This window comes from Ricinus communis, chromosome 9 (assembly GCF_019578655.1).
Source record: "Ricinus communis isolate WT05 ecotype wild-type chromosome 9, ASM1957865v1, whole genome shotgun sequence".
Taxonomy (NCBI): domain Eukaryota; kingdom Viridiplantae; phylum Streptophyta; class Magnoliopsida; order Malpighiales; family Euphorbiaceae; genus Ricinus; species Ricinus communis.
This window is the reverse complement of record NC_063264.1, coordinates 6,115,419-6,137,400: the sequence shown is the minus strand read 5'-3', so window position 1 is coordinate 6,137,400 and position 21,982 is coordinate 6,115,419. Positions and strand designations below refer to the sequence as shown.

Sequence of the window (21,982 nt, the reverse complement as noted above, 5' to 3'; positions counted from 1 at the left end):
GGGTAAACAAATCATTCGCTATCATCCCAACAGAGAAGGTACAACAGAGACATCCTCATATAGGAATAGGATAGATCTGCAAGGCTTATCTAGTCGGCCATATTTTCACTTGTCTAAATCCAAAATAGGGGTCAGGGTTAAAAGGTTCATCAAGTAAGTTGTGGTTCGTACAGTTTAATAATTCAGATGCGCCTGGATTTTAAATCTTGTAACATTCTGGTATAGTTCCAAAAGAAACCAAAGAAAAAGAAGCACAAGTACTAATCAGTTCCTTTACATACAAGTATGACTCCAATGTTCAGAACAATATTTTACCAGTGTCGGTCATTCCTTTTTAATCTTTTATCGACTATATTGCCAATTTTTCAAAGGAGTCAAAACTTATCCTTTCTATTTTTCTTCTCCTCTTTCCAGAATCGGTTGTAAAATCATAACCCAAAACAACTATGAGTCCTACATATCAGTAAAACAAAAGGCAAAAACATAAAAGAAAATGTCGATGTTTTTCTTTTTAAAAAAAAAAAAAAAAGAATTTGAAGGCGGGGGCCAGTGAAATTATTTTAAACAACAGAAAATATTAATAATGTATAGTTCTCTCTACTTAAAATTCTGAGTTTTATATTGACTGTTAAGAATATTAATTATAATTTTAAGCAGCAAAGAGATAAAATGCAAACAGTATTTACCAGCAAGCACTCACCAAGCAAGTGAGACAACGGAAGATCTACGTTGATGCAACTCTCCTTAATAATTATAAAGGCTACAATGCATATGATCCACCTTGACCTTATGATTCCTATACGATAATTTCTTATTTTCTTTATGTGGATGATGATGATATTCTTGTTTTTCTCTTCTGTTATTTTGATTGCAATATCCACTTTTAATAAAGTACCTGTTTCGATTACTATAAATTTCTTTTTTCCGCCATTTATAAGAAAGCATGCCTCTGCAATTGCTGGTTCCTCTTGGTTTGGAGATCATCAACCAAGAAGAGGAAAGGTTTCATGAAGAACCAGTTTTTAAATCAACGAATATTTGAACAGTTATCACAGGTAAAATTATTGCATGATGATTAATTTACTCTACATCTTACATATGCAAAATTGACTTCTCGGCTTTCCCTTTCCAACTCAATATTCTATGTGTTTTTCCATCTGAACAGAGGATGCTTTCTTCCCCAATTTGTATTGTCAATCGAAAATCTCTTGGGATTCGATTATGCTATGCTGGCTGAAAAACAGAATTAGAAAAGTTAATAATATAGGATCCGGAATAAAAGAAGCTAAATTATTCAAGTTAAGTAATGCCCTAATACAGCGGCACTACATATATATAAAAGCGCCTTACTGATCATCCTTTGCTACTCGATAGTATCTTTCTGCGTGCTGTCGCTGACCAATTAGTTGAGCAAATCGCTCATCATGAGTAATTACAATCAGTTGAAAATTCTCTTGCCCCTTTCTATCCTCCATAATTCTGGAGAAAGTAAATGCAGAAAGTTGGATTAAGCATACAGAATCCAGATTTATTCAGATATCCACAAGGGGGATAGGCAATGCATTTCGATTATCCTGTTAAACAGATGGGACAGCTTGATCATACCTAAGAAGAGCTGCAGCAAGACTCTCTGCATTTGGGCCATCCAAGTTTGTTGTGGGTTCATCTAAAGCTAGTATTCCACAGTTGAGGCAAAACGTCTCAGCCAAAGCCAACCGAATGATCAGGGAAGCAAGGACCTGAAATAAAAGCAACAGTGTCTCTCCTCTTTTCTCCCCTTTCTTTCAATTTCTTTTTTTTTTTAACCAAGTACGAAAGGGAAGTGGCTTTTGATTATCACTCACCTTCTGACCAGCACTACACCTTCCTCTCATTTCTAACTCTGCATCTCCAGTTTGCATTACAACCTGTCTTGAATATGATAACATTATTACAGTATCTAAAGAAAGTGATAAAAGAAGAAATGAGTACCATTGGAAAAAGATGGTTGAAAATAGAAGTCTAACATATATCTATATGAGGATAAGATCTTATTCCTAGCTGATTTTGAAGAGGATGTTCGACAAGATAAATTGGGCAGCTATGGTCTGCCAACAAATGAGTGGTAGGATAAGCGTTCTAAGAAGCATCTATGAAAATACAGTACATGACCACATAAAGGAATAATTCCATTAGTTGAAAAGTTTTTCAATTAAGGTTAATGTGAGATGGATGCAATTGAGGTAGTATGATTATGGCCAGTATAGACCTATGGATGAACTAATTAAGAAACTGAGTATAGGCAAATCACACCAGAGAAGATGAGGTAAATTAAGGATGAAGTAGAGTGGTTGAAAAGGAATCATAATCACTAGACCAGACTAAAAATAGAGCCAAATGGCCATAATGAAGGAAAATAATGCATGTAATTTACCTGATTTAGATTGTATTGAGGTTAAACCAAATTCAATCGTACTTAAAAAGAAAGAATCGCAAGTGAAGAGTGCTTTTAAAGCCGTCCATGGTTCATACCTTGTAGCTGTAAGAACGAGTCCCAGCACCTTCAGAATCTGAATGAATACTAATGTAATCTATATCCTGTCCTCTGTATGTTTGTTGCCACAATTCCCTAATGATTTTATTTATCTCCTCCATCTTCATTGTGTGGAAGCGCATGAGTGCTCTACAAACATAAGAAAGCTTTTAAAACTAATGGTATTGGTGATCAGAGTAATTGAAGCAACTCTTGCCATACACACGCTCATGTGTTCAGACAGAGAACAAGGCAATAATTTTGCATAGGATCAGCTAAGTATAACAGAATCTTAACTCCTGTTCAAACTTTTTTCTAAGGTGGCAATCAATAGCAGCACACAGATTTTCTGTTTCAAAGAGCTTGTGCTGCTCAAACAAGGTTTCACACACAGTATATAGCAGAACTTTAATTAATCAGATTTCGAAAAACAGCCAGGAAAAGTCCAAACCTTTTCCCACATTTTCAGTTTTGGCCAATTCTTTTAAATTTATCCCCTGAAACTTTGACATTGTATTGGAACTTTGAATTTTATTAAATAGGTTCAATTCAACAAGAAAAATATTTGTTTATTACAGAGTTAATTAAAAAAAGAGATAATTCTTCTAATGATAAATTAGAAACTTACCCTTCCCCCTCCTCTGAGTCCTCTCCACTCCTCTTCTTTTTCCCTCCTTTTCTTTTTAAATCAATGAAACATAAACATGAGGACAAACAACGACAGATCTACTGACATCTTCTATAGAAGTGATTTCTTTCGTGGCTATATATGGTTCAAGAGATTTTCTTTTCCTCAGCAAAGAGGAAGAAAAATGTTGGGATTTTGTGGAAAAGACTTCTAAATTTTCTATTGAGTAGTGCCAAATGGAATATTTCCATTTGCAACGAATGGAAAAGTTTGGATGAATTAATCAATTCATGTGGCACAGTAAACTATTATGGCGATTTTAGGTTCAGGAGTGAGAAAGGAGGAAGAGGAACAGAGAGTGGGGAGAGGAAGGAAAGAGATAAATAGAACAGGCATAAATTTATAACTTACTATTTTAAATTTTTTTAGGTCAATTTGGACCTAATTGCTTAAATTGAAACAAATATGAAATGTTAAAATTTTAAGAATTTACCAAAATTGAAAATGCTTGCATAGGTTTGAATATATATATATGTGTGGTCATTGAACTATTGAAGTGCAACTTAAAAGAAAATATTTTCAGTCAGGAGTCAAAAAATACAAGGGGGCTTTACCCTACACATAGTTTGTGCTGGGAATAGGTCATATCTCACATGGTTCAACTCATGTGTCATCACAGTCATGTTTATTTGTAGTATATGCGGTTAACAGCAAGCAGGCAACAGCCTAAGGCATTTAAAGTTCGCCAACAAGAAATCAAAAAGACACTAAGCCCTCTTATTGAGCAGCTCCAAAGAAAAATCGAATGAGGATTTAAATCCTCATTATAATAATATAGGAGTCATAACGAACATAAGCTCAAGATCATATATAAACTTGATCAGGAATTGCTCACTTGTCGAGTGCATTGTAATATCTGTCCAGGTCCTTGTTTGCCATTTCAGTTGTCTGTCACAAGATGTTCAGGTTAATGACATACAGCAACAGTAACAAATAAAACATGTTCAAGTTATCAGAAACACGTCCCACCTTTAGCTGAATTAGCTGGTCAAAGTACCGCTTGTCAATATCCTTGTATTGAGCCTGTTTAAGATCAACTTTATTCTTTGAAATATTGCTTTGATAAACTGACATTGTACCGCGACACTTGTTTAGCTGTTTTCAGATAAAAAAAGGATTAACCCTTTTCATAAATATCAAGATGGCAGTTGTATGAATGAAAATTTGATGTGAAAGCACAGATACTCAGTCAAGTTGCATAATAAGCAAGAAATATATATAAAACGGTGAAATCAAGGAAAGCTTTTAATTTGTCCAGCAATAAGCACCTCGGGTTTATTTCCAACTGTTTAACTCCTTTGAATCCATCAAATAAAAGGGAGTCTTAATCAATAATACTTCCCATACTAGCCCGTATTGCATTGCATGGTGTTTTTCTGAGATATAGATCTATGAAATACGTTTCAGAAAACATAGCTTATAATCTCATCATATGTTTGAAAATTAAGAAGTTCTGAGACAAATTTTCTTTTCCATCGATCCATTCTACTTGAATGTTAGGCACTGAAAATCTCTTTCTATTCATCCTTCCACAGGGACCATAGACAATAGCCAACAATTCTCCCCCCAACCCTCCCCCGCTAAGAAACAAATCTCCAATTGTTCAAAAATCAAATCATACAAAATCATAAAAATGTAAGCCGTGTAAAAAGTGGGGAATGCCCTCACTCCTATCCATCATGGAGAGCAAATAATCAGCACTATCAACTGCACCATTTAAAACACCCTTCACACAGAAGCTGTAAAGAACTTCTAAACAAAATTCTTCCGCAGAATAAAAATAAAAAATATACCTGGAGTGAGTAATATGGAAATTCGAGCCAAAACAACTTGGTTGAAATAAGTTTAATAAATTTGATAGAAATTTCATAAAAGAGTTCTTAACTTCCTCATGGTATCGTTTACATTACCCATGCTATTTGCAAGCATGGACGTTTTGCAGCAAGTATAAACCAGAATAGTTTGAGGTCTAGCCCCATTGCTCAAGTCTCAACCCAAGTTCAGCCTAGCTGTTAAAGAGACTTCATAAGGTCGGTGAGTTCTAATTGACATCATTCAAACCTTGACATGGAACATGTTTAGCAAGTTATTTATTGAAATGAAGTATCTCACCATATCCCTATTGGCAATACCAATGGAAACGCGTCGACTGAGAAAAGTTCCATGCTAGAAACCCATCTCCTGGGTGAACCCCTTCATAGTATAATTGTCATCAAAAGATGAAAGGAGAAAATGCATTTGCGCGGCAGAAAATGGCAAAAGGGTGGTTTGACGCATAACATAGGGACTGGGTGGCTGAGAGCAAATAATTCTGACCCAAGAATATCAATTTGTTCTTCTGAGAAAATCAAAGTTAGTGTTAACTGTCTATTCACCAAAATGCAACAAAGTACCAAGAGAACAGCCTATTTTTTTCAAGAAATTTGGATCAAATTATGGATTGGACATATAGGAGTCTATTATTTCCCTACTTTAGTATCTAACGAAAAAACCCCAGCTAAGAGGAGGAAAGGAGAGGTCCATATATTTAACTGATCTGCAAGTCCTGAACATTCCTCCCGTGCAAGGCCAACATAATCACAATTTGAACATGACAGATTAAGAATTAGGATCATACACAAAAGTATCAGGCAATCAAAGTGTGATGTGATAAAGTGACAAGAACATCCAAATTCCAGACCCAGAGATTTCGCTATTTCAGTGATGAGGCTCCTCAATGTAAAGCAAACCAAGCCAATGCATAATACAACAGCAGCCGCAATGTGCTCAAAGTATCTTTTTTAATGAGACTATGTGTCCATATATAGAGAAAGGAGGGACGAGAGAGAGAAAGGGACAAAGTTCTTTGTTTGTTTTCCTAAATGGACAGTTGGCAACACATGCAGGAAGATCAGAAAACGTCTGACAACTGACAGGCATAGCCTCAAAAGCAAAGTTCTTGCACCTCTGAGATAACCAACCATTTCAAGTGATAAGTTCAATTGTATCCTACACAATAAGTTAGCAAGCATACAATGAAAATGAAAAGGACATGTAGATCATAAAGTAACTGGAAACTGAGCCGTGCTTGCGTGAAACACAAGCATAGAAGGGTTTTTGAATTTTCAAATATACCTCTGAAAGAAGACTTTCTCGTTCTTGCAGGTGTCTTGCAAGTTCGCCTTCGAATGTAGAAACTCCACCAATCTTCAGCATTTCCTCTTCCAGTGATTCAATCTCTTGGGTGAGCTTATCCACTTCAGCCTTTGTTTTCCTGTAATTCAAGTTGTCTTGAATTTTTCTGTATAGTGACTCTTGGTTCTGGTTAGCATTCTCGCATTTGTTTAATTCATCTAAAATCTCCTTCTTCCTATCATCACAACTTTGAAGCTGAGACTCCAATAGCGATAGCTTTTCTTGCATCTCCTTCAATCTCTCCCTCTTCTTTAAATCATTATACCTGGAATAACAAAATTGACAATAAAGATAAACTGGAGAAATCTTGTAAATTAATCTTCAGTTTCCGGAAACTTACTCCTTAATTTTAGAATTAATCTTAAGCAGTGTGTCAACATCCCACTGATAACTGTCTAATTCTTTTTTCTGCTCCTCAAGTTCCTGCTCAAGTTTGACTTTCAATTCACTGTTGTAACTCCGTAATTTTTCTCTCTCCTTAGATAAAGGGACAAGAGCCTCTGCCAAATGCTGAAAATATCAAGGATTTAGTTTGCTAATGGATGATGATGAGAATGCTTCTCAAGAAAATGGAGTGAAACAATGTTCAGGGTAAAGCTAATAACTTGAAGACTACATGTCCCCGTAACAGGCAAATTCTCTACTATGAATATTTCAATCCAGGACCCATCAAATTGACAAAACTTACTGACGTGGAAAAAAAAAAGCCATTAAAATACAAATTATTCTGTATCATTGGAGATAAAGGCAAGAGAACCAACTCTACTTTGTCCCAAATTTCTAATTCTCCATCACCTTTTTCTTTATCCAAGAGCCCTAAAATCTCAGATGGGCAGGATATGTAAAAACCTTGGTGGAGGGAGGTTCACTCCTGAAGATAGCAGAGGGGGAAGATATTCACTTTAAATTCCCACGTCTATGAAGAAATTATAACTTCAAACTTCCAACTTCTGATTAACAGTTAAGTTTTTCTCCAGAGTCAACCCCCTTTAGAATTAATGAAGTGACTGTGATGAAAATTCTTAGTGCCACTATAGGCTTGGTTAATTCTGATGGCAGGTGAAGAATCCAGATGATTGAGTCAGGAGAATCAAGCTGGACAGTTCAATGACAGCCTAGCCCAAAACTGTAGTAAAATCACGCAACATAAACCACTTCATACTTGCATAGCACTGAACATAAAGTACCACCCTTTCAAAATCTCAGTTTCACAGAAAACCTAGATATTTTCAGATGATGTTACATTCAAGCCACTAAAATGCACTTGATCACACCCCCAACATTGCTGCTAATATAATAAGTACAAGAATACATTCGCAATTTTTTGACAATTAAAACAGGGAATATCCAAAACCAGCTAGGATCAAAGATGACCTTTTCATCAAGCTCAACTTGGTTTTTCTCCTCAATCAAATGTTCCAATTCTTCTTCTGCCTTTTTGACATTACGTAAAGTGTTGTCCGCCTTAATTTTCTCCTCCCTCAGGGCATGCCATTTTTGCTGAATGTGTGACAAATCATTTTCCATATACCTCCGTTCATCCCTTAGTTTCTCCAGTTCATTATGCAAAGCTTCTCTGGTTGCCAATAAAATTTATGAAAAGAGAAACAAAGCAGAAGGGCAAACCAATCAAAACTAAAGCAAAAATATAAATAATAAACTGTAAGAACTTAGTTGGAAACAATAACAAATGAAAGAACATAGTATGAAAATGGAGAATAATTATCAGTTGCTTGATAATTCATGAAGGCTGAAGAATCAAACTTCAGACAATTAAGGGATAAGTTGAAAATGTGTACTTTGTATCCTGCAAACTGCTTAGCTCTGAATGAATTTCTTCCATTGATCTGCCACCTTGCCTTTGAATGTCAAGCTTATACTCCAAATCATCAACTTGCTTTTGCCAAGTTTGGATTTCTTGGTAAAGCCTATCAGCAGTTTCAACAGGTTGCACCAAGGCCTCAACTGAGTCCTTGTCAGCTTTTATTTGAGCTAAAACACCCAAGACCTACAAGAAAACCATTCTTAATCTTATAAATTGATTACCAAGAATCATTGTGAGCAGTTATTAACATGACTTGACATCAGATAAAGACTATATAAAAACCATTGAGCAATAAGGACTTCTGAGGCCCCTTCCTGTGAAAAGTGACCAAAACCAACAAGAAGGAGAATATTTATATGAAAAAAAAAAACCAACAGAGCACAAAATATAACTTGCAGAAATATATTTGAAAAGGCTATATCAAAATGCAGTTGACTATTTCAAAATTATAACATTATCAGCCTACCAACAATCAGAAAAGTTTCATTTCATATATTTTCAGATGGCCGCATGGTTTCTTTGGCCAAATTGCATTTCAAAACGCAAATTCCTTGCATGATCAAACAGGTAGCCATATTCCTATGATTTTCTTCTTCTTCTTCTTCTCCTTCTTCTTTTTTTTAATAAAAAAATAATAGAAGTATTCAGAAGGTAGTCAAAAAGAAAAAGAACTTGGCAATTACAAGCAGGAAGGTCTCAAACTTAAATTAGAGTTAGTTAAAATCCTTAAAGCAAACTAAAAGTCCAAAGTTACACTGAATGGAAGAGAAACCCTTTCAAATAAAAGCTTCCATGACAAGCCAAAAGATTTTAATCTTATCCTACATAATCTGTAAAGGCAAAAAATTATCATAAAAAAAAAATCCCAATCCTCAGCTACTTAACACATATACCACCTTAGACATAGCATAATGCCAGAAACCTCACGCTTCCTTCGTTCTTCCAAATACCACCATATTGGATAGGCCTTTTAAAAGTCCATGGATTTTGAGCAGAACAGGGTATCAAAAACTCAAGCTTTTAATTCAAAGAATTTTTGAACATTGCACTTGTTCAGTATACATCCAAAATCTAATTTTGGAACAAAGACAAGTTTATGAAATCTCTCACTTTGTTAAATGGGGATCATACAAAAATCCCACCTCCTAGGTGGGATAATGCTATCATATTGATAAGGTACTACTCCAAAAAATACCTATGATTGACAAATTACTTTTTCTATGTCGTGTTACATCAGTAATTTCTACTACCGTGACAAAATGTTTATCATTTTAAAATGAACAGAAAAAAAAAAGAATCTAAATACTTAAACATGAAATCAATAACAAGAGTATATAAAGAAGACTTGCAACAATATCCTTCCCATTTAAGGACAAATCATAGCAAGTAACGGTCACATGCTTTCCCAGAAAATGGAAACAGAGTTTATGAGATTGCTTAAGAATTATTTTCCCAGTAATCAAGGACTGAATTCAGAAAACAGCTCAAAATTCAGAAAACAGCTCCATCAAAACAAGTTCAGTGCATAATATCCATTTTATCTAAGGTTTAAAGTGGAAAAACAATACTTAACATCATCAAGGGCTTGAGACTTCTGATCCAGCTCTTCAGTAAGATCATGCAGATTTTTCTCTGCAAGAGGAATTGTTTCCTTTTCAATTTTGACAAATTCCTCATAAAGCATACGAAGCTTGTCCAGCTGCTGAAAATTAGAATCCGCATTGGACGACTCCGCAGCCAACACTTTCATGTGCTCAGCAGAACTTGCAGCCTTCACTCTTTGCTGTAATTGACATGATAATACCATCACAGTCAAAAAGAACTAAACGAAGCTAAAGCAGATTAAAAATTGTAGTAGTCTGAGTAAGAAGCTAACAAGACTTAAATAATGTAAACCTTTTTAACAAACTCATCTTCTTCTTCAGCAGAGAAAGGGCGCTCACAGCAAGGGCACACGTGATGAGCACGGGCTACTCTTTCAAAGGGATCAAACATCTGCCGCATACCATCTGCAATATTGTACTTGCTGCAGGCAATCACCAGCACTATATTAGCACCTCCACAGACACTGAAATCAAAATAAATATTCCAAATAGCTCATACAAATTTACATGAAAATTGGAAGTCAAATCAAGGGACCTTTTCTGGACATCTCTTTTATCTTTAGCTGAGCCCAAAACTTTGAGGTAACAATCAACAGTAAGAGATTGTTGATCCAGCGAGTGGAGTTTGGATTCAATAAACCTCTTTCTTGCTACATGAAATTCACTGAATAAGTAAATACATGGGCAAATAAAATTTCCATAAGTTGCTAGCAGCCAAAGATTACAAAGGAGGACAACCACAATAAGTAGCTATAATCAAGCAACATGCTGAGTACCAGCTGTGATTCTTAAGGCCAGCCTCATAGGGCTTTATTCAACCAAGAAATAACCAACTCTGACTCTATTAAAATGTAGCCCTACAAACATGCATAACTAAAGTAAATAGAAACGCTTAAAATACTAAAGAAAAGGATATGGTAAGGATAAAAGAGAAACTGCATGCTTAAGTAGATATTAGGTAGGTCTTCATGGCCAGGCCACTTGGCTTGGCATCAATAGATAAACATAGAATTGAAAACTGTATTACTATATTCATGTTCATCACAGGGAAAGCTTAAAATATATTTAAAAAGAACCCCATACTAAGCTCAGTATTCCTTGTAGCCCTATATGGTTCATAAATAGCCATACTATTAATATTGTTGATAAACAACGTCAGAGCCCTTCAATGTAAGACTGATAGTCTGATACTGCAAGCATAGTAAATAATATTCAAAAACGATTATCCAGTATCTATTATGTAGAATTTTTGTGCAAAATCATATTTTGGCAGGATAAAGAATTGTTTTTTTTTTTTATAAAAAACTATATCATCCATTCTTTCATGTAATTGAATAACTTCTTACAATGTTCATGATAACTATTGCAACCCAGCAATCTCTTTGAGAGAATTGAACCACATGAACAACAAAAATTAAGTATCCTATTAATTCAAACCAGACAACTGTATCACTTATTTAATTCATTTGAGCAATGAAACAATACTCACAATCCATATCCTTGCGCAGCTTGGACAGGTTATTATTAACTTCTTGTATTTTCATCTGCAGCACATTTACCTCCTTCTCAGCTTCATGGGACTTTGAGTTTAAGTCATCAAATTCCACCGCAAGAGCCCTGTGCCAGGAGCACTATCAGCTTCAGGAAGAACTAAAAATCTTATTAAAGTAAATTTTAACTAAAAACAAATTAAGGCACCCAGAAAACTTGCCAGGAAACTGATTGATTAACCAAAACAAGATCGGAAACATATGCAAAAAAGATTTAGATGCTTCTCCAAGTGGTCAAACAACATGTTGAGTTAACAACATAATATAAGAAGCGCTGATGGCATTAATTATGTGCCTTCCAGTGATATGATATATTTTGCTATGAGGCACATGGGACATCATATTTACTTGGTGAAATAGAATTTCCTGTTCCTAGTTTGGTTAAAGTTTCAACTCAGATTAACAACAGTACAGGAGATGGCCAAATAAAAGATTTAATTTAACTATATGAAAACAATTATTCTCAATTGGAAAATGCAGCAGCAGGACCATGAAAATAGCATCATTGAACAAGCAGTAAAAATATTGCCTACACATGTATTAGGAGCAGTAGAAAGGGCAGAATTTATATGAGACACCATAATCCAATAAAGAGGCACAACTCAGAAGTCAGAAGTAGTTGGAGGGAGAGAATAGCAATAGCACTATCTATATTCCTGTGTAGTTTGGTAAATGGCACTATTTGTTCCTTTTTTTTTCCAAAAATAGAAAAGAAAAGAAATAAAAAAATAAAGAGAACAATCACAGTCAATTTTTGCTGTTGAACCTGAATGAAGTCAAGAGTCGACTGTAATGCCACTACATAAACTCTTAACAAGAGATATAATGCCAAATTAAAGAGGTTGAGAAAACCTTAAGGCTTGGGTAATTTCCTTCTTCATATCCTTATCAGAAGGAACCCTCCCTTTCAGCACTCCTCTGATTCTATCCTTGTGTTCATCAATTCTAGGAGGCCAAAATATTAAATGAATTAGCTCTGAGAGAGATAGATGACAAACTTAGACATGAAGTGAAAAAGATTACTCACGAAACAAACAAAAAGAAAAGCAAGACCACGTTACATTTTTTTGTGCTTCTTCTTGTGATTCTCCAAGTCTGCCTTCTTCAAGGAAAGTTTCACTCTGTCCTCAGAATATATAGCCAAGATGTCCTTCTCCCCATCGAGTGCCTTGATTTCTTGCTCTATGCCATAAAGCTCGGTTTGCTTTTGACGAATGTTTGATTCAAATGCTCTTTCAGCAAGTTGGTTTGTCTTTCTTTCAACTTCAATTCGCTGCAAAGGTAATAAGAAGCTTTTCTTTTTAGTATTTATGTTTTTTGGTTCCCAAAAGAAATGAACTTGATCTACAGCTTCATTTTGTTCAATGAGACAAAGGTCTTAAATTCCAAGCCAGAGAATTTTGCAACAAGTGGGCCATCCTCACCATATTCTTTTCTCTTTCATCAATATGAGAAAGATTAACATGCGAAATTTCTTCTTCAAATGAGGCACGATCATGTTCCTTTTTTGTAATGCGATCCAAAATGCCATTCTGCTTAAAATTAAAAAAAGTGATAAAGGATCACGAAACATGAAGGAACTGGCACTAGGACACAGAACATGTATCCTCCTGAGAAAGAGGAAAAGGAGGAGAAAGAAAAAGCACGTGAATGCTGGATGAATAGGTTTTTGTAAGGTGCACCTTGATCTCTCTTTTAGCCTGCTTCTGAGCATCGATGTGTTTCCAACGATCATTTACATCCAAATAACAGTCTTCTGCTGTCTTCACTTCAGTATCATTTGATGTCTGAAATAACAAAATTTTAATAAAGAGAAACTAAAATTGAGGCAAACAAGGTAATATTTGGAACATCAGATTGCCATCATATAACTACATGCACGATGCATGACTATATATTCATGTGTGCATATATTGATCCATGCAGACGCGTAAAAAGAAAGATATATCTAGCCAACCAGACGCATGATAGCACTAGCACAGACTCATGGAGAAAGTGAGAGACCTTTTTATCTTGTAAATCCTTCCTGAGATCAGTCAACCTTGATTTTAGTCTGTTTGTAAGGTTCAAAGCAATATCATCACTTAAAGGGGCTTGTGGAAGAGACCCTAAATTATGTCTTGCGCAAAGTTTTTGGATGGTGGAATCTCTTTCATTCTTCAAGGAATTGTGGGCCTAGTTCCAAAGAAAAGAAGACACTTAAACATTTCACCTAAGTTGAAAGGTAATTAACTTTCAAAATATTTATAGTTGATTACTTCAGCTTCAGTCTGAAGCCTGCTAATCTCTCGAATATACTCAGTAATATTCTCCTTAAGAAAAGAAGTTTTTATCTCTGTGTCATTCTTTTCCCTCTTCAGCTTGCTAATGCTAGATTCCATCTGAGCAACCTTTTCATCGAACTTGGTTTTCCATTCCATCATATCTTCATCAGGGTCTATAAAATGGGAAAAACTTCTCAGAAATAAACAAAACATGGTGCAAGAAATGAGCATCTATCTCAAGGAAATGATTCCATCCATATACAGGATGATGAGCAAAAATGTGTGTGCTTATATGTGTCTGAACACTTGCCAATACATTAGTGAGATAAGCAAAGAAAAAAGATTCATAAACTGGGAGAAAGACTATCATGCCTCTGCCAGGCATAACAAACCTTCATTTTCCTCCTCAAGGGCTTCATACTGTCTCTGCTGCTCCTTAAACAAAGTTCTCCTTTCCACAGTTTTTGTCATTATCTTCTCCTGTAGATTTCTCAAATCTTTCAGAGTTGTTTGAATTTGATGAATTTTCACATCAACATTCTGAACTTTGTTTTCTAAAGCTTGAATTTGGACTTTTGAAGATTCTGTTCTTTCTTCATCTTGAGTAATGCTTTCTCGAAGCTGTAAAAACAGAATTCAATGCCATTAAGAACAAACCCCTTCCAACTAATCATTTATCATGCTTAACTTAAATTCGCCAAATACTTGAAGATTAACAATCTTCATATTATTTGCTATGCAGGAACAAAAAAGGGAACTTTGCATAAAAAATAGCAGGTTTACAAATTCAATCAAATCAAGAGTACATGGACAAAGAATTATCATGAGTTAATGGTGAGGATCGTAGCAGAAACATTCAACAAACAAATAGACAAATTCATTATTAAATTGTGGCCAAAAGAACTCAATTACAAGTTCCTATTGAACTTACTGTATGATCAGCTTCATACATCTTTAGAGCTGATTTTCAGCAATTATTGCTCACACCCATCTTAGAGAAAAAGAGAAATACGAATGCAAATAAGTCGGCTACTAAGAAAACAAGCTTAAATGACAAAGATGAGCGGACAAAAAGACCAGATCCTAAGGCAGAAGGAAAAATAAAATGAAATAACAAGACTAAGCATTTAAAAGTTAACCCATACTCATCACTATCTGATATACAAATTAAGCTTGAACAGAAAGAAGTTTTTACTCAAAATACTGCCCACAGTAGTGTGAACACTCTTGACAGTTTTAGAAGTAACCAATTCTTGAATAACAGCATATGTAGAACTTCTAATTGCTAAGAACAGATGTGAAGGTCTGTAAGTGGAGACTATATTGTCAATGAGTAGTAAGACATGAGAGGCAAACAAGGCATATGGAAAGGAAAAGAAATCACTGCTTGCAGTTAATGCGACAGATAAGAAAAATCCACTCAGAAAAGTTAAGGGAGGAGAAGCCTTTCATGCTCAAGCACACAAGGGAAAGAACTCAATATCCATCAACCACTCAAGGATACACTTTTTCAATTAAAAAGATCAATAGCATATAAAAAATGACAAGCAGTCTAGTTGACCACCGAACAGATGAATTGCCACTGTCCTGTGAAATACCAGAAAGATCCATTAAAGTGAAAAATGAAACACAGAAGTAACAGCTGAAAAGTAAAAGATAACTATCTCAAAGGTAAAATGAAAGAAAATATTAGAACCTTATATGCAGAGTCCTTCAAAGTCTGAAGATTCTCCAATTTTAGTTTATATGTCTTTATCTCTTGGGCCTGATCCTTGTGAAGTTTTTTAATGACCTCCAAGGCCTTTGTATATCTGCTTCAATGAACATTGCCAAGAATTAATAAATTTATCTTAAGAGAAATGTCTAATAAAATTAATTGCAGGGCACACCAAAGATAAGGCGCTGCAGAAGAGAAAACACCAAACATTGCAGAGAAGAAGACTATAGCATTCCACCTCAGGCATCCAAAATGTATTCCAAAGATAAATAGAAAATGCATAATAATCATTGCAATTTCTGTTATAATTGGTCCTTTTCAGAGAACTTGCCAAAGAGCTGCAAAAGATTGTGTAGGTAGTTCCTTTACTTGGAAGAGTATATATCAAATCCAGGTTGGAATGTCTCTTTTCTATACAGTAGCTCAGCATTGTACTTTTCCAGCTGAACTTGAAGAAAGCAGAATATCAAAACTAGTTGGTGTTTCATGTTTGAAAGCGATGAAAAACAACCAAAGTGAATCATTTATACTTTCATGGTATGCAGTAGTAGAATAGCTACTGACTACTTTATCTCATTTTTTAATATTTCAGCTGCCTATCATACATAAGGTGTCTGAGGCTCAATCCTAGCAGTGATAGAAAAATGTTAACCCTAGGAGGGAATAAGGTTTTGTCAAGTTAAATTGTTAGCTGCCCTACTATTGAGGTTTGAGGTTTTTTAACAGTACAAATGGACCTTGAAAAGAAAGAAGAAAGAAAAGCCCCTGATTATTTAAGATGGCACTTTTTATATTTTCCAGGACAGGCAATCTAATAAAAGAATACCATGAAAAGCAAGAGAACGGAAGAGAGCCAACTAAACTTGATGCAAAAACAGAACAGGCAAAACATGCATTTAATACTTGTAGCACCTGTCCGAGCAGATAATTGTCAAAATTCAGCACAATGTTTCAAGAGGTAGTGCAAGAAATACCTAGTGGCAGAGAAGATATCGTCAAACTTCTTCTTCAATGTGGAAGGATCTTGCAGTGGCCAATTAGCTTCATCTTGGTGAACAAATATCACATTCTCTAGAATGGCCTTAGAGACCCCCATTAAAGCAGGAATTTCTCGGTCCATGTCAGCACATCTATAGCTAAGGCAAACTTTCTGCAATTCAACAAGAAACAATAGAATTGATGCAGATTTTTAGATTGGCTTACTTGCCAAAAAAAACTAGGATTTTTTCACTTCTTCAAAATGGACTGTTACTTTGTTTCAATCATAGCACAAACTATTAGAATGGTGACAAACCTAGCACGAGGCAACTATCCAGCCAAGAAGTTCGACGCATTTAACAATAAATGTAAGTAAGTAAACTAATTCCCAAAACAAGTATCTTTGATGGTGGAATTCTTGACCAGACAGCTTTTGCTGATTAGCCACAATTCTAAAAGTTCATGCTACAATACTTAGTAGCATAAGATACATACTATTAGCAACAAAATACAAAAAATAAACATACAGTATCAAACAATTTTAAAACGTTATGTACAAAATTGTCGATTGTAACCTCTCCTGTATGTGGATTAATTGTTTGAAGCACACTTTCAATTGCTTTATATTCCATTTTCGACGCCTTTTGTGTTAGCTGAAATGACCTAATGCACACCACATCCTTTCCTGCTGCAGTCTTGAATCGTAGCTTAATTTGTCCTTTTGTCTCTGTTTCTCCTGCAACCTATAACCAGCAACTCTCGAATAAAAATAATTATTTATTTACAATAAATGAGACTACCTAATTAATTAATTCATTAATAAGGTACCTTAGGATCATGAATAAAACTGTGGCCAGACCTTGCATTAGGAGGCAACTCTCCGGTGCAAGAAAGCTTCAAGCATTCTATAATCGTCTGAAAATTTAGAGATAAAAAAAGAATTTAAAATAAAAAATACAAGAACAAAAACAAAAACAGAACGATTATCAAAAGAAAAAACGGGGGGAAGGAAAATTACGGTTTTGCCAGCGCCATTGGGGCCGACGATTAAGGTCAAAGGCTTGAAGAAGGTGATGACGTGTTTGTTTTCCGGGTCGAAGCTCCGAATTCCTTTAATCAGCATCTTATCGACCGTACTCATTTTTCGAGTTACCAATTACAGAACTCAAAAAAAAAAAAAAAAAAAAATTCTGTAATTACAGCAGAGGTGAGTTTTGATATGCTATGAGAGGCATGAGAATGTTAACTGAAGCATGAAAATAAATAAAATACTAGTGACAATGATGAATGCTGATTTTTCAGTGTGTTTTCTTATAGAGAAGATCAAATGGAGAGATTTTTGTTGGAACCTGGAAGGAGGGAAAATGAAAGAGGGGTTTAACTTTAAGGTTTAGTACTGCGCTAGTACTGAAGATGGAAAGGGCGGGCGGGCCATGGGCATAAAAGTAAAATCATACTAATTTTTTTTTTTTAATAAACATCTCTTTTCAATAGGGAAAAATTTTAATTTTTTATTCATGAAAAGAAAAACCCATAAGCTTCTCTTCTCGTCTTCTGATCGCTTATTAAATCGCAGCTGCCGCTTGTTGAACCTTCTCTCCATATTTGGCTAGCCTATCTCTCCAGACACTTTTGTAGCCGTTAGCATCAATCATATCGCAGCCATGGCGAGTACTAAGGTCCAGAGAATTATGACCCAACCCATTGTGAGTTTCGCTCTCATTCTTCTTTTGTTTCCATTTTTTCTTTCTTTTTATTTATTTAAAATTTTTCTAATGTTTTCACTGTGTACTCATTTTGTTTTGGTCTTATTGGATTTGAGCTGTTCCAGAACTTGATTTTCAGGTTCCTTCAAAGTGTAAGTTCTTGGTTTTGCTTATTTTGTTGATTTTTTTCTTTTCCTTTCTGGGTTTGCTTATTTGACTCTGGGTTAATAGGGTTTTGAGTTTTGAGATATTGGTTCTGGGTTTCGTACAGAAAGCTCGAATTCAATTTTGGCTTTTTGAGCAGAAAGATTTGAGGATTGAAGGCCGAATTATTGTGAGTTTCATACATTCTCATTGTTTTCTTAAAATCTAGTCTAGAAACTTTGTATTTAAATATGAACTTTTGCATACATTTCTTGATTTCATAAAAAACTTGGATTAAGCAATGCGTTTGCACTACGAAGCCTATGTTGATGTGGTTTTATGTATAAGCTACTTTTGCTTTTTGAATATGCAAACAATAGGAGAGTTTAGACATTCTAATATTTTGTCTACTGGATTGACAACGAGGTGAACAAAAAAGAGAGTTATATGTAGTTCCGTAGTCCTCAATCTTTCACATCATTATTATTTATTTTTATTTTTTTTTCCATTGGTTATACCCTTTGAGGTCCTTGCCATTTCTGCACAATCTCCCAATCCATCCTATGTTGGTCCCAATTCCCTACTCCTTAATTTCTGGGAAAATTCAAGTATTGAGATTCATGGTAGATTGGTTATTGAGAAGGTGGAAAGATGTTTTTAACCAACAAGAGAATTACCAAATTCATCCTTAAAAATTTCTTGATTGACTAGATGTTTTTAAACAACAAGAGAATTACCAAATTCATCCATAAAATTTTCTTGATTGGCTAAGTAGCATAGAGAAGTTCTTTGACTGGAAATAACTGCCCAAGGATTGCAAAGATGAAAATCCTGAGCACTGGTCCTGACTTAATTTGGTGGATCAGATGAAATCCGATTTTGTTTTGTGTCCAACTAAACCATTTTTGTATATTGTGGTTTAGTGATGGAGACGGGGGTTTTGCGGGTTCAGTTTGCTTAGAGGCAGAAAGCCTATCAATCCCCTAGGATCTTCAACACCGATTCGGTTATAAAGGTGATTTGGAGAGTTTTGTAGCTCAACCTGCAAACCATTCTGAAAAGAACTGTGCTCATACCTACTCACCTTTTAAGAAACTCTCATAATGAGATTTTTTATTTCCTATTCGTTACAATCAGCCAGCAAATAATAAGGCCAGGGATCCTATGAGAAATGAGAGGAATCTACATTGTGGATAGTAAGTTATATTCTTTCCATTCTTTCCAATGAAATAGAAGCCACGTCTCAACTGCCTATCCTGTAAGTGTGACCTGCCAAGATGCATTCATTCGTTTCATTGCACTAGAAAGGGACAACCAAGCTGCTTTTGGTTTCTTAGTCGGGGTACACTTTGAGTACGATGGTAGGTGTGTAGCAAGACAGTGTGCAATCAAGTATGAGCAAGTTCACTCCTAGTATGGTAAATAAGCACAAAGAGCAGCTGTAAATTGCTAGTTCTTCTTGAGATTCAGAAGCTGAAATTTCCTCTTGACAGTCAGTAGGTTCCCATGGAAGTCGCCCTTTACTTTGGAATAAAGAGAGACAAAGATCTGGAACCCTACTGCGCCAGGGACGCCTGTTCTTGTCCATTATTTGACACATCCCCTACCCTCTACTCTTGTTTTCTGGATTTCGATTTTGCTAAGTTTGGGCAACTTTTTCTGTCATTTTTAGCAGGGTTTCTAGTTCATTAGGGTTGGACAAGTACCTTTCAGCTCTGTTGGCTGACTTGTTTTGACTTATTGTAGAGGATGGAAGAAATTGGTTTCACTTCTGCTGTTATTTCACATATGTTCATGATTTGTTTTATTAGCATGGAAATATATATTTCAACACTCAGCTTTGTACATGAACATCTTATGCAATCAATTCTTAACAGGGTTTTGATGAGTATATGAATTTGGTTCTTGATGATGCTGAGGAAGTCAATGTCAAGAAAAAGAGTAGAAAGACTTTAGGTAAATCATGATGCTGCACTTCTTGCGCTGATTTTGTGTCCTCTAAATTTTATCTTTCTACTATTTTCAGGAAGGATTCTTCTTAAAGGAGACAACATTACTCTGATGATGAACACGTGAGTTATACACCATCAATGCTCTTCTCAGAAAAATAAAAGGAAAAAGAAAAACATATATCCTTTTCTCACTCCTTTCCTCTCCCTTGATTACTCCTCTCTCTTTCTCTTGATCATTTGTTTAATGATTTTATTTCCTTTGTCTTTTGCAGGGGGAAATGATGATCAACCTGGCAACTGCATGGACATCTCCATGAGCTATCTAGAGTCTACCGCTATATTGAATATTGAAACATGCTTTCATTTGGACTTTAGGTGATAAATGTAGGCAGGATATGGATCGAGGAAAATGTTTGAGAGATTAGGTTTGTCGTTAACTTGACCTTACTGTTGCAATTAATATCATGATGCTTGTCAGGAATTTATATTATATGAGCTGTACATGTTCATGAACTATTTGTATGCAACAGATATCTGTATGGAAGCTTCATGATTTTAGACAAGCTCGTAGCTGACGCATGCTTTAGATCTCATGTCTCATGAGAGCATAAGCTTTATTGAGATTGAAACAAGTCAACAAGGGTACAGGAGAGGAAATAAATAACATGAAAGAAAATGTAGAAGTGTATGTGGGGTTAGAAGTAATAAAAGGGCTTGTGCCACTGCCATTGCACCCCTGCCCTTGATGGCAACCTATATGCATATAATGTGTCTGCCTGTGTTGGAGCAATTACTGTATCCATGGCCCATTTGCCTTGTCCTCTTTCTTTGCACTACTCGTTGCTGACTATTGACTCGGCTTCCACATATATCAGATCTTTACCCCAAACATGTATGCTGGCCTGCCTGCCTTTGCTTGCCTTTTTTATGTGGTTGGTTGTGTATTCCTTTGATATTCCATACTCCTTCAAGCATGTCAAAACAATGATGATTTGATTCCCAGCGCTCAAGCACAAGAACAAATTCTCTTGTTCTTCTGGGCAAATTGCTACGCAAAATCTCAATAAGAAAGAAGGTGACTTGAAAGTTGAACTGTGCTTTGACGCTGAAGTCCTTTTGCGCTTTGCGATTAAATTACTGGTGACATATTACATTAGAAAATGACTTGGCTGTTGAATTTGTGGCATACGCCGTTAAGTGTTTTACAATTCGACCATAGTCAGATAACACATATTTCAAATTTCATAAGTGTTTCCATATATATCACCTAATGATTTGACCTTTTTTAAGATAACAAGTTGTATATGGTTTAATAAGAACATAAAAGAGGGCTAAATTTAGTTCTCGGAGTAAGTCACGAGGCTAAATTAAGCCTAAGAGCGTGCTAATAAACTTTTAAATTATGCTTATTTTTTATTATAGGGAATGTTTACAAAAATTAGGCTTCTAAGACACTTCTTAATTCATCATCTCTTTCTAAAATGACTTAAAAGTTATATTCTCTATCCTTAAATTTAATAAGAAAGAAAGAGGGAGAAAGTGACTCTAGAGCATATTCTATAATTTTTTTTTTATTATTTTTTTTAAGAATCATATTCTTTTTTTTATTTTATTTATTTCTTTAATAAAAAGTTAACTAGTAAATAAAATAGAAAATATTGTTAAAATATATACATATTTCAAAACAAATTAAAATAGAACATTAATTATTTATAATTTAATAGAAGAATATATGAAGAGTATAGCTAGAGATGCTCAAATAACAAGTTGAGAAGTCAATTAACATTTTAGTATATTTTTTAAATTAGAATTTAAGAATAACTGATATCAATTTCTCATTAAAACCAATTTATCACCGGCACCGTTCT

General features: G+C 35.1%; 2 protein-coding genes across 6 annotated transcripts; one reads left to right on the top strand and one right to left on the bottom strand.

The window, feature by feature from the left end:
* Nucleotides 1–1,003: 1,003 nt before the first annotated feature.
* Nucleotides 1,004–17,698, bottom strand: LOC8286892 (DNA repair protein RAD50). 3 transcript variants are annotated; one of them, XM_002522761.4, is made up of 27 exons: nucleotides 17,331–17,695; nucleotides 17,141–17,227; nucleotides 16,888–17,055; nucleotides 16,309–16,484; nucleotides 15,314–15,428; nucleotides 14,010–14,238; nucleotides 13,612–13,790; nucleotides 13,358–13,528; nucleotides 13,036–13,140; nucleotides 12,778–12,885; nucleotides 12,415–12,626; nucleotides 12,206–12,298; nucleotides 11,293–11,420; nucleotides 10,339–10,453; nucleotides 10,096–10,225; nucleotides 9,773–9,982; nucleotides 8,174–8,382; nucleotides 7,749–7,950; nucleotides 6,715–6,884; nucleotides 6,315–6,639; nucleotides 4,170–4,295; nucleotides 4,036–4,088; nucleotides 2,512–2,662; nucleotides 1,845–1,907; nucleotides 1,606–1,739; nucleotides 1,351–1,479; nucleotides 1,004–1,233 (listed from the first exon to the last, which is right to left on the bottom strand). In XM_002522761.4, the coding sequence occupies exons 1-27, from the start codon at nucleotides 17,451–17,453 to the stop codon at nucleotides 1,194–1,196; spliced, it is 3,951 nt and encodes a 1,316-aa protein (XP_002522807.3). In that variant the 5' UTR covers nucleotides 17,454–17,695; the 3' UTR covers nucleotides 1,004–1,193. The 3 variants fall into 3 exon arrangements, 2 of the variants coding, with proteins under 2 accessions (XP_002522807.3, XP_048235387.1); XM_048379430.1 differs by lacking the exons at nucleotides 1,004–1,233; nucleotides 1,351–1,479 and having other exon boundaries at nucleotides 1,845–1,911; nucleotides 17,331–17,696; XR_007217380.1 differs by lacking the exons at nucleotides 1,004–1,233; nucleotides 1,351–1,479; nucleotides 1,606–1,739; ... (1 more) ...; nucleotides 2,512–2,662; nucleotides 4,036–4,088 and adding an exon at nucleotides 5,313–5,538 and having other exon boundaries at nucleotides 17,331–17,698.
* Nucleotides 17,699–17,775: 77 nt separating this feature from the next.
* LOC8286893 (small nuclear ribonucleoprotein E) lies at nucleotides 17,776–20,677 on the top strand. 3 transcript variants are annotated; one of them, XM_048379431.1, is made up of 7 exons: nucleotides 17,776–17,798; nucleotides 17,882–18,018; nucleotides 18,144–18,170; nucleotides 18,290–18,352; nucleotides 20,040–20,118; nucleotides 20,189–20,234; nucleotides 20,387–20,677. In XM_048379431.1, exons 2-7 carry the CDS (start codon nucleotides 17,977–17,979, stop codon nucleotides 20,394–20,396), a joined length of 267 nt encoding a protein of 88 aa, XP_048235388.1. In that variant the 5' UTR covers nucleotides 17,776–17,798; nucleotides 17,882–17,976; the 3' UTR covers nucleotides 20,397–20,677. The 3 variants fall into 3 exon arrangements, 2 of the variants coding, with proteins under 2 accessions (XP_048235388.1, XP_002522808.1); XR_007217381.1 differs by lacking the exon at nucleotides 17,776–17,798 and having other exon boundaries at nucleotides 17,826–18,018; nucleotides 20,387–20,539; nucleotides 20,645–20,677; XM_002522762.4 differs by lacking the exon at nucleotides 17,776–17,798 and having other exon boundaries at nucleotides 17,826–18,018.
* The last annotated feature ends 1,305 nt before the right edge of the window (nucleotides 20,678–21,982 follow it).